Genomic DNA, 12318 nt, shown 5'->3' on the forward strand with positions numbered 1-12318 from the left:
TGGTGGGTGCAWGGGGGCACATGCAATTTTGTTTCTGCAATATCACAAATGACCATAGGCGTAATTTGCAGGGGGGTTAGGGTGGTTTTGACCCCCACAATAATTTGATCCGGACAATATATACCCCCACCCCCCAATAAAATGGCATCATTTGCTCAAACACAAAAGAAATCAACTGGTTAAGTAGACAGACGCAACTCTCTTGTTGTCTTTAGGTAACTTTGACTTGATTTAAAAATGTGCAATGTCATGTTTTCAAGCATAACCCCCCCAATTGTAGACTTAAAGTTACGCCCTTGCAAATGACAATCATGTTTGATAATGGCCGCACAAACGATTTGGGGGGACCCTGATGACTCCTCCTGGTGCATCCATACACAACCCATCAAGGGGAATCTCATTTTGAAATCTGCCAGGTCCCCTGATCTTTCTTCACCCAACATGTCGGATCAGCTTGGAGATCATATTCAAGCCAGCGCTGATCTGTTGGATCAACAGAGTTGGCTCCAGCAGCTGTGGGCCGACAGGAGAGGACACAACGGCTGTGTGACTCGGTTCTGAATCACTGCTTGTATCCAGGCCTGAGGTGCCACAACCTACTGACACGAGACCAGCAGCGTCAGCTCTGTTATTCATTTCATTACAGTCACATGACTTCAGCTTCATTTTCACCACGTTCACTGGGTGCTTAAGGGTTTTTTGTCAGTGAGCGTAAACCACAAGTGACATCTAGCAATTGATGGAACAATTTATTTCAGATTTAATTATTTAATCTATTTTCTAAGCATGTGTTTTCAAATCAACATGCTTTTAAATTATTTGGATAAACATGTACCATGAAAGAATATGTGCTCAAAAAGGATGAAAAACGTGATCATAATTGTTCAATGAGTAGTTATCTGCATTGGTGCTGAGGCCACAGATGTGTTCAACTTTTATTCGGTTTGTTACACCGAGCATCATGAGGTGCCCATAACTAGTCATTTTGATCATATTATGAATATTATTTTTATTTAAACCAATTCATAGTGATATTACATCTGTAAGGTTTTAGTTTAGCTATAAAGCCCTTTAACAAACAGTTTATGCTACGTCAGTGAGGGTTGTTTTTCCTGTTTTGACAGGAAAACAACCCTCAGGTTTGCTGTTTGTGTGCTTACAATTTGTTTTTCTGCTGTTTCAAAGATAAGAAAGTTGATTTCCTTCTCGACAGTAAAACCTTCCAAGAGTCTCTGGAGCCTAACTGCAAATTTTCAGCTTCTGTCATGCTTTGTAAATGAGCATAAAAACACACACACATCATACACTTCCTTCATTCACAAACACACTTGTGTCCTCGTTCAACGGACAACAAAATGCGTGTGAATTTAAAGTGTATGAAAATAAGCTGCCGATGCTTCCTGCAGGCAATGCAAATGTTTTTTTAAGTGTGTATGTGTGTTTGTGGATGCACTCAAGCTCAAAGAGAGGGGGAAAAAAAGACTGCCGTGGCCTTGCTGGAAGGGGGAGATAAGCACGGAGCCTGAGCTCTCCTCTGCAGCGAGATGCAGCCTCTAGGAATTAAAAGAAGAAAACCCTCAATATGGACGAACACACAGTCGCATGCAGTCCTCTGAGACAAAGCTAGAGGGATGTAGATGTGGCATCCACTGACAGAGGGCTTGCTTCGGCTCTGTGTAATTTAGAGAAGGCAAACTGCTGCATAACCAGTGAATACGCCTAATCAGCCTGCTGCTTTCACACTGTAGACAAACATGTTGGGCGTGATGTGCGTGTCGCTCGGTGTAAATATCACAATTTGAATGTTTTGCCATCCTTTAAAATAAGCAGTAAGAAAACACAGAGAGGTCTGGCTGAAAGTCGGGGGACTGGATTTGGTATTCACAGTATTCAGCATGTTTTGATCTGTAAAGCACTTTTTTCACCCTTTTGTACCTTTTAGACACATACAGTACTTACCTATATGACATGCGTTCACATTGAACCACACATATRTATCTGATAGTGTTTCACCTTACATCATTAAGACTCTTAATAAATTATTCGTAATAGAAAACCAACAGTTAACGCACCTTTACAGCTAATTTTTTTAACTTGTTGTTTGAAGTCTTTGATTTGAATTAATAAATAACACTTTATATACTATGAAACTGGAATGTACATTGGTTTTTAAGTGCTTGTCTTCTCTTTTATTGTTCTTCCAAGCAAAAAGACATTTATTCATTTGTTTGTATATTATCAAAGTCTGATTAAAAGAACCCATGGGGTCACATTTTGGGAAGGCTGCCACCTGTTGCAGCTCTCTCCAGCAGGGAGCTGGAAGGACTCTGAGTCACCACTGCACCCCCCGAAGCCACCCGAGCCCCGGCTGGAGAGTCCAACTTCCCAGTTGTGCTTCCCTGCTTCTCCTCCGATGCTTTACCTGGCGGCTCTTTGCTCTTGGCTCCTTCCTGAGAGACGAGCTTGATCGGCCCGAGGACGTTCTTGGCCACGGTGGTCAGCTGGCTGACGAAGCTCGTCTTGTCCCCGGGGGAAACGGGCCGCGACTTACACAGGGAGGGTCCGCAGAGAGAGGGTGTGACTGCTGTCGGCGATGGGGAGGGGGAAGGCGAGTGCTCCTCCACCACCTCCAGGCGACATTTGTCCTCCCAGTCCAGAGTCCCTCTGTAGCAGTTGACGGGGCCCAGGCCCTGCCTCACTTTGCCCAACGAGAGAGGCGTCCCGTGTGGGGGGACCACAGGAGCAAGGATCCGAGCTTGGAGTTTGGGGCTTTTGGAGCCGAGGTCTGGAGTCTTTGAATCATTGCTATCGGCCTTTCTTAGACTATTTCCTGTACTTGGGGGTTTAATAAAAGGTTTGTTTATGTTTAGAGGAGATGCTGCCACGGCTGAGTTGATGGATTTTTCTGGAGCAGGCGAGCTTTTGTTGAAAACCGCAGTTGGTAAACAAGATCTGGTCTTGTCTCCTTCTTGTCTTGGTTCTGGCTTCCCTCCTATCTGCTTCACCTGGGTATTTCTGCTGCTGGGTAACACACTTTTGGATCCTGGTTCCAGACTCTGGTAGTTCCTCTCTGATCTCTCTTGTCCACTCGGACCTCCAGTTGGGGTTGTGGGTTTCGTGTTCTCTTCACGTTGTGTGGAGCTGTGCGAGTTCAGGTTAAAATCACTTGCATGAGACTTTCTTGCAAAGGAGGACTGTAACCCCGTTCCTCCGACTCGGCTCTCCTTCTCCCTGTCTCTCCCTCTTTCCTTCTCCTCCCTCTCCCTTCCAGCCAGCAGAGTCTCCCTGCTGAGCGGGGACTCCTGCCTCCCGAGCCTCCTGGCAGGCTTCAGCACACCGGTCTCTGGGGTTATAGAGGACGAGGGCAGGGGAGGGGCATTAGGAGGCAGATTTTCTCCTTCTGTCTCCAACAGGCTCTGCAGCCCGAGCTCACAGAGGAAGGCGTCTTTGCGGTACTCGGAGTGCTGCACCTCCAGGCTGTGCTTCCTCAGCGGACCCCCCAGTCCTCCCGTGGAATTGGACTGGGTCAGAGGCGAGCCCAGCTTCTCCGCCGATTGCACTCGCTTGAGAAGAGGCGACCGCGGGGGCTCGGCGCTCTTGGGCCGGGGGCGGACCACCGGGGGAGAGGAATGGAGCTTGGCAGGGAAGGACTGGGTGGTGTTGGAGCTTCCTATAGTGTGGCCCGGCAAGGGCGGAGGGGACGACTGAGTCGGGGAAGGTGTGTGGGCCAGGGGGGACAGCGGGATGTTGCCAGCAGACTTGCAGCGAGCAGAGCGATACTGGCGGTGGAGCTTTGGGGAGAGACCGTGCAAGGAGCTGGGCCTCATGTGCTGAGAGGGAGACGGGGAGTTCGGAGTGCTGGAGGCTGGAGAGCTGCTCTGGGATGAAGCACCTGAAACAGAGAACATCAGTAGAAAATGTCAGGAAAAAGTTATCTTTGCTGCTGATCGATTAAGCGGATTGCTCATTTTATACACCGTACCCAGGTAGGAGGGCTCAGGTGTGGAGCGGTAGCCCTGAGTCGGGGACCGGGCTGACAGGCTGTGTGTTGGAGATCCAGGAAGACTCTCACTGGAGGACAGAGAGCGATTCAAAGAGGACAGACTGCGGCTGGTRTGGAGGAGGTTGGACTGTTTTGTGATCTTACGAAACAAGGAGCTGCGCTTCTTGCTGCTTGGTAGACAAAAAAGAAAAAAAAAGAAAAAAGAAAGAAAGAACAATAGTTAGTTAAGTTTATTCATTTCTTTAAAAACAACAACAACATAAATTCAACAAACARTAAAAATACAAATCATAAATTAAATGAAAGGTAGCAGAAGAAAACAATCTTATTATATCTGCCCCTTTTTCTCAAATAAATGTATTCAATCAAAAATAATCTTCAGATTACAAAAACAAAAAAAAGAAACACAAAGGAAAAATAATAAAGGTTTACCTCCTTGAGCAACAATTCACACATATTTACACATTTCTCCAACAAATTAACCTTTATCACTCTCTTTAAAGGGGCAATATCGTAAAATCAACTTTGAGTTTTATATCATGTTATAATGTTATACTATCATAAAAAAAAACATGCCCAAAGCCTTGCTCTGACTCATTCATGCATGTTTGAGAAATCCTGCAGCGTTTTAAGGAAGCCATGCTGAGGAGCAAAACGACAGGTGGGGACCAGAAATGCCTCTGGAACATGTCTTTAATCTGAGCTTCTTCATGGCGGGGCGCCACCCCCCACTCCCTCCCCTCGCCCATAACTCCTGCAGGCTCTCGGGTAAAACTGAAAGTGAAACTGAAACTGTCTGCTGAGCTCCTTACTTCTCACTCAGTGAAGCTCTTTTTATATTAAAAATACCTTTGAGGAAATTGTATTTTCAGATTCCAAGTAAACTGCATCATGCCCCCCACCCTCTTGTGTGCAAACCCTCCCCCCTTGCACTGAAATGGGCGGGACAGAAGCAGAAGGTGGTTCTTAAAGAGACCGAGGCCAATTTCAAGACGTTTAGAAGAGGAAGTGATGAGAAGATAAGTTTATTTTCTATTTAAACATAAAAACAGCATTTTAATAGCAGCTAAAGGTGACATAGATACTTTATCATGGTATAGTATTTAAATGTATGCCTGAGAAACACATAACATTGCCCCTTTAATACATAAAAGTAATGTAATACTTCTATCCAGCAGCCATTATTCTACTGAATGAAACAACATGCCACACAAGAGCCTTATATTTGAATTAAAAACAATTCTTTCATTTGTTAAGTCAAATTGTTTGTTCATAACTATGACTTAGAAGAAGATGTAACCACATTTTAGGCGTAATAACTTTACCCAATTTCTTTTTTTGAAGTAGCAAACTTGGTTTCAGAACAAACAAGAAGCTGAGGCTTTGCTRACAAAACGGTGAGTCAGCTCCTACCTCTCCTGACCTTCCTTGGCCRCCGTCTTCTTGTTTCGTCGGGCCATCTTACACTTGTAGCTGGCCTTCCGGGCAGGGCCCACTTTAATGGAGGTGTTCTCAAAAGGCGTGGTTGTCACAGTCACCTTGTTACCACTCTGATCAGATCACAATAAAGGACATTTATGAAGCTTATTGTCACTTCGTTTGTGCTCAACCTGAGCTCGACAGTGAAAACTCAACCTATAAACATAACTGAGGAGGAGGAGGATCGCTGATGCCAACCTTTAGGATGAGTTCGACTACTTCAGTGTGGACCAAACCGTGGACAGGTTCTCCGTTGACATGAGTGATGAGGTCACCTGCACACAGGCCAGCTTCCTGGGCGGGGCCTCCATCCTCCACATGCTGCCAGTAAACAGTTTACATGAGGAGGAAATCAGGCCACTAAACCCGACACTTGTTTCTGCATAACTCAAGATGAAGCAAAAGCTTTCTGCTTATATAATATACAGTACTGTGCAAAAGTTTTGAGTCATCCCGAGTTTTGATCAAAGCACAATAGCAGCACAACAAATCTGACATTTAAAATGCAAACGCTAAGCTTTTACTGACATTCAGTTTGTTCTAATCTTACCCAAACAATGTGATGCACGCTGTAGATGTCACTATCTCCAATGTAGACCCTGATGGCCCGCAGGGTAAAGCCGTACTTCTTCCCTGAGCGGTGGATGGTGATCGGGGAGCGAAGGACACTGACTGCAGGGAAGAAGTCTCTGCTGGGCGACGAGTCACGCGACGACGGATTGGAGGAGAAAGAGTGGGGGGACATGGGGCTGGCCAATGGAGAAAAACCACCGTGTTGCTCCACTGGAGACAACGGACAGGTAAGAACAGAGATAATAAACTGCACATATCAGTATTTCTGTGAATCATTTCAGTATTTCAGGTCCTTGTGCCTCTCACCTGATGGGATGATAACAGACAGAGCGGTGGCAGAGGCGGACTTGATGACCTTGTTGCCTTGTCTGGAGTTGCGTTTTTCTCCATCGCCAGACAAATGATGGTGACGTGCCCTGCGCAGGACCAGGTCATTGGTGGCTCGGGGTCCCAGAGGGTCATAAAGAGGTGTGATCACATCACGACTGGCTGCAGCCGGACCTGGAGATAATGTGGTGACAGCCGAGGTCATGGTTGGAGCCTCTCCTGTTCTGGAAGGTTTGTCTGTAAGAAGTCAGAAACATGTTGGTTACAGTTGATATAACATGGCATTAACATACCAATTACCCTCCCATTTCTTTGAACAAACCTGCTCCGCTGAACTCTTTCACATTGACCCTGTGCTCCAGGAGGTTCGGTGAGGGGACTGTGCTCCCGTCCAGCGAGGTTCCTCGGACCTTCATGAAGTTCGGGCGGGACAAGAACTCCTGCTCACCTTCCAGTGGGGAGGCAAAGCGATGTGTATCCATCAAAGCTGAGAAACGACGCCGGGCACCAAGAGGAGGGCTTGCATCCCCCTCCGTGTACAGAGACTCTGAACAGGACAGCCGCTTCCTGCAGGAGGACAACAAACAGATACAAAGAAATCCCAATGTTCAACTTTAACACCATTCAGATGTTTTAGCSTGAGAGAATCTGCCTCATTTGTACCAAACAGAAAGTAAACCAGAGGCTGAGGTGAATGTATTAAATTAAATTAAATTAAATTAAATTAAATTAAATTAAATTAAATTAAATTAAATTAAATTAAATTAAATTAAATTAAATTAAATTAAATTAAATTAAATTAAATTAATAGTAGATTAAATGGATACGTTGGCCTTTTTAATTAGGGTTGTGTGGAAGGATGAACAACAAAAACTGTTTTATTCTGACAGAGTTGGCAAACTAAAGGCTGGTTCTAGCAAGGCCAGGAGCACCACTCAACAACAATGCATTATTGAAGTAGAAATGTGTGGTTATTTTCAAATGCAAATAGCAGAAACTGCTGGCTGTGGCACATCTGGCGCAGCCTGTAACAGTTTCAGCAAGAGTTTTATTATATTTAAGAACACATAGCAGTGTAATGCATAACTGACAGGAGTTGTTTTAGAGTGACAGAATTGGTTTTGAGTACGGCTTCCATCTGATAAGTCATATTAGTTTGACAAAAAGGTCAGGGTTTATCTCATAAATGGTTTCCCACTCATGGGGAAACTTTGAAAACCAAAGCAGTCCACCACTCACATCTCAGGAGATCCAGTCCTCCAGCTCTTCTCCCTCATGCTGAAGCTGCCCAGGCTCTCTCTCTTGGTCACCTTGTCCTCCCGTGGGCCCTTGTGCTCCCGACGGGACACAGAGTTTGGTGCTTTCTGCTCCAGCTGAGAAAGATGCTCCATACTACTGTACACCTGCAGGGAGACATTCACATCAATAATCATTATGTGAGTGCTATGAAGATATTTACAGAATTAATGTGTTTTCACTTCTTCTATAGGTACTTGTTTAGTTATAAAAAAAACATTTAAATTTCAAACAACATGAGTAGCAGAACGTAAATCCTCTGCACAATTTAAAGGCTGCTACAGGCAGCTTAAATCCAAGTATGCAATTTTTCAGTCTTGACTTTTACAGCCCATGTCACCTATGAGCCTTGGATTAATACTAATTAGGTGGTAAACTAAAAACCATCAAGCAGCGGTTTTATTTTCTGTGACACCAGACTGTATGCTTGATTAAACTATGTAACTGTGATAAAAGATTACTGACACAGGGCTTAATCATGCTCACAATTGGTCTTTTTTATTTTTATGATTTGTAAGGCTCTCATTATGTTCAGAGTGACACTATGTGGGGGAGGACAATGAGGCAAGCTGCGTTAAAGGAAGCCTGCAGGATGTTCATGAGTGCACCATGGAAACAGMCCCAGCTGTCTTTTCAGGAGGAAAACCAAAACAATGTTAGATGCAATTTGTTTAATTCATGAAACATTTCAAAACTGCAACTTCACTCGAATGAAATAAAATAAAAATAATAATTAAAACGAATAATTTTAAAATAATAATTAAAATAATTTTTGGGCTTTGTCAGAAATAAATCGTGTTTATTGACTGGACGCAAAGAATTTAATGAACAAAAACACAAACAAAATAAATGTGTGGCTGTTTTTCTCTCCATAACGTTTTCCAAGGGTTAAATACAAAAATGTCTCCAAGTTCAGATCTGGGTATTTATGAAAGAAAAAAAACACAAATAAAGCTTCTCATTTCCTATTTCCAAAATTCTTACACCTAAACAACTAATTAATCTTAACAAGGCATGAACTGTGTTTGACATTTCCTATTTTGCTGTTTATTTCCTTAATAACATTTTTTTAATGTAAAAAATATTAACAAACGCCGGTGTTGAGAAGCTAAATTTCCAAAGTTGTGTTTTATTAGAAGGGGTAAGCTGACAGCAGAATTTTGTTCGCAATTTTTACAATTATTTTTCATTTTTTGCTTGAAAGCTCACTAAAAAAAATCTTTGTCTGAGAGGCTGAACAATCATGTCAAAGTCTTTTCTTGCAGTGACACTTGATTTGGATTTTTTAAAACTATTTTAGTAACCCAACTGAGTAGGACAAAAAGGGAAAAAAATAATGAAAAGTGAAGTAAGATAAACACAAAAGAGGAGAAAGAAACGTCTTTGAACATGATGTGAGAAAAACAAACTAAAAAAGCAACGATCCAAACTGAATGTAAACCTGAAGAGGATTAGAAGACGTGTTGTTGAATTACATTTAATGCAAACCGACAGTTGTGTGAAAGATCCAAGAAGGTTTGTGAGCTCTGTGCCCTAAAATAAAAACAGGAGGCAAAAAAAAAAGATAAATAGTGTTGCTGTTAGTCAGCCCACATTGGCTTCAGTATTCAGCACCAGGTTTGATTCTGGATCCAGCATTCAGGAGTGTGTTTGTGCAGCGTGACCTATTTTATTCCTCATCTACTCCTGTCACAAGATCTCAGGTGGCAAGTCTGCGCGGCGGGTTGACACGGTGAAAATGAGAAAAACGGTGAGAGATGAAACATCTGAGGATAACAAAGAGGCAGAGTCGTACCTTACTGAAGCGAGGAGAGCAAGAGGAGAACTGTCTGATCTCCACCGGCTCATCATCATTGGTGTCATCCTCGTCGTACGTATTGATGTGGTGATAGCGATCGGAGCGAGCTGGCAGACAGACAGAAGAGTGAAGGAGAGGGGAGGTGTCATTTGAAGGTAATGACTGGAACAGGGGTAGAAAATAACTGTACAACCCGTAAACTTTGCTCATAATGATACATAAATCCAGAAACTCTCTGAGGTTGTTCATGTCTCCATTAAAACAGCTTTTAGCTTAGATAGCACTAAACAGATCTGAACTGATATACACATAAAGCCAGTAATTGATGTCTGATTTAAAACATTTTGGGGTACACAAATTAAATTCCCAGAAATGGAGTAATTAAAAAGGACATATCATGCAAAAGCAACTTTTTTAGCCAAACATTTTGTTGTGTACTTAGAGTTTCTAATAGTGCAGAAAAGTTTCATTTAGGCCACTGATATATTTATATTCTACAGTATTTGGGTCATATTTTTCAGTCCATTCAGTTTTTTCTATTCCCTATTATATTTTTTTGAACTATTACATCACAGTATTTGCTGCAGAATTGTTAAATAAAGGTTAAGGATTTCCGGCTAACCAGTTTCAGAAACCAGCAGTTCTGCAGGTTTTTCGTCTTCATTCTCGTCTGGCTCTGGGTCAGACTCTGGCTCCATGTAAGACTGGATGGACAAGTCTTCCCTTATCTTACCTTTTAAGCAATTTGTAAATAAAAGATGTATGCATTGCTAGATTATCATATATCTGCTATCAACCTACAAAAATGGTCAAACCGGGTGGAGTGGGCAATGACCTATAGTAGTTCCCAAACTTTTCAGCTTTGTGACCCACAAAATAACAGTAGCAAAGACCTGAGTACCCAACTAGTTTTGGTTGATAAACATTGGCATCAGGTTGAATAAACAAAGGCATAGTAACTAAATTCATTGTGTTACTTTTAGCCATTTTAAGTACACTAAGGCTACTCTATTGTAACAGTTAAAGCAAACCTGTCATTTTTAAAAGTAATTATTTAGAAAATCTATTCAGGGCCCCACCTTGATGTTTTGGGTCCCCACTGTGTGGTCCAACGGCAACGTTGGGAACCACTGCTCTATTTCATTGAGAGTGAAATGCCCTGTGACCTAGAGGGGGTGGGGTTTGAAGTGCCTCATTTGCATTTAAAGAGACAGCTCCTAAACGAGTTGTTCTCCGATGCACCTCAGAACAGGGGTGAAAAAGGGTTGTGGAGGAATTCTGACAAAAACATTGCAGTTCCACTTTATATAGACCACAACTCAATAATTTAAATGTGAAAAGGAAAGATTTTTAAGCAYATGTCCACTTATTAATCTGAAAATCCCCTTACTGTCAAAGTAGCTGGTGTCCTCTTCGGACTCCAGGTGAGGAACAAACTCTGCTTTCTGCCTCAGCAAACTGTTCCAGTCCAGTCCAGAGAAGAAGGAGTGCTGCTTCACCTCGAACGCTCCACCTGACAGAGAAAAACCACAAACCACACAATCTTTAAAAACCTGATTTTTATTTGTTTTTCTTGCATCGTTTTATCTTATTCAAAATATAACAAAAGGTTCAACAAGAGCAAAAATCAGTACCTGTACCCAGCCTTACAAGAGGGTTGGTCTGTAACAGAGCAGAAATGAGGGACTGTGCGTCTGCAGGCAAAGCCTCGTCTCCACCTGGCCAAACTATATCATCTACCACAACAAACAAAAGAGACAGAAGAGGATGAAATTATAAATTAATAAAAAGTCCAAACTTCTTAAAAGTGTGTGAAATACTTAAAATTTTTAACAAAATATGATGTAATAAATGCAGCAATATTTGCAACCTTGTAGCATAAAACTCTTATTAAAGATGGTRAAACTTTGCTGGTATAACATTGTAGTTTTGTGGTTTGACTTCTAAAAACATGCAGATTAAAAAGATCAGCAAACAATGTTACCTGTGATGACCTGTCCAAACAGCTCCTCAGGAGTGTCTCCAAAAAACGGCACGCAGCCCACCAGGAACTCATAGAGGATGATGCCCATCGCCCACCAGTCCACAGGTTTCCCATAGCCCTGACGGAGGATCACTTCTGGAGCGATGTACTCAGGAGTCCCGCAAACCTGCGAGGGGGGGATGGGGAGAATGTGGAGGAAAAAGATGATTTAAATTCAGAGGTGTCAAACTCAACTACACAAAGGGGTCAAAATTCAAAACTTGGTCCAAATTTGGTCAGTATTTATTGAAGTTTTTATCCTGATCGAAATACATTTTCCATTTTTCAAAATTATATTTTGTGTAGTATTTAGAACCCTAACAAATAAAAAAGCAAGTGCTTCTTACACTTTAATCACAACTATTTTATTTAATATTACTTAGAGATACATTTTATCATAATCCAGCAAATCAGAAAAGAAAACCACTAAAAGTCCAACTATTTGATTTAAAATTGAAGAAAAAACAATATAAGTCAACTAACGTTGAGGAAAAAACTGCACTAAATACAGTGACAAAAACAAAGTTTTCTACATTTTTTCTACATTTAAAATATATTTAATATATTTTAAATATTCCCTTTCGGGCCAGATAAAATGTTAATCAGAAAAGAAAACCACTAAAAGTCCAACTATTTGATTTAAAATTGAAGAAAAAACAATATAAGTCAACTAACGGTCTAGAAAAAACTGCACTAAATACAGTGACAGAAAGAGAAATGATAAAAATAATTAAAATTCAAAAAATATATTTCCTTTGGGACCAGATAAATTGTCAACAAGGGCCGTATTTGGCCCGCGTGCCTTGAGTTTGACACGTG

At 42.0% G+C, this 12318-nt stretch overlaps 1 protein-coding gene across 4 annotated transcripts in view; it reads right to left on the minus strand.

Annotated features, from left to right (window-relative positions):
• Positions 1–2162: 2162 nt before the first annotated feature.
• Positions 2163–12318, minus strand: part of mast1a (microtubule associated serine/threonine kinase 1a) — a 59023-nt gene continuing 48867 nt past the window's right edge. For 3 of the 4 annotated variants that reach the window (XM_014004940.1, XM_014004938.1, XM_014004941.1), the window contains 12 exons: positions 11461–11626; positions 11111–11212; positions 10867–10989; positions 9474–9583; positions 7622–7785; positions 6705–6949; positions 6362–6619; positions 6033–6265; positions 5681–5803; positions 5417–5553; positions 3983–4173; positions 2163–3892 (listed from right to left, as the gene is read on the minus strand). In XM_014004940.1, the coding sequence (XP_013860394.1) occupies positions 2268–3892; positions 3983–4173; positions 5417–5553; positions 5681–5803; positions 6033–6265; positions 6362–6619; positions 6705–6949; positions 7622–7785; positions 9474–9583; positions 10867–10989; positions 11111–11212; positions 11461–11626 (3477 nt within the window). In that variant the 3' untranslated portion in view covers positions 2163–2267. The remainder of the gene's footprint in view (positions 3893–3982; positions 4174–5416; positions 5554–5680; positions 5804–6032; positions 6266–6361; positions 6620–6704; positions 6950–7621; positions 7786–9473; positions 9584–10866; positions 10990–11110; positions 11213–11460; positions 11627–12318) is intronic. The other variant, XM_014004939.1, reaches the window with a different exon arrangement.

The sequence above is a fragment of the Austrofundulus limnaeus genome, unplaced genomic scaffold (assembly GCF_001266775.1).
Source record: "Austrofundulus limnaeus strain Quisiro unplaced genomic scaffold, Austrofundulus_limnaeus-1.0 Scaffold27, whole genome shotgun sequence".
Lineage (NCBI taxonomy): Eukaryota > Metazoa > Chordata > Actinopteri > Cyprinodontiformes > Rivulidae > Austrofundulus > Austrofundulus limnaeus.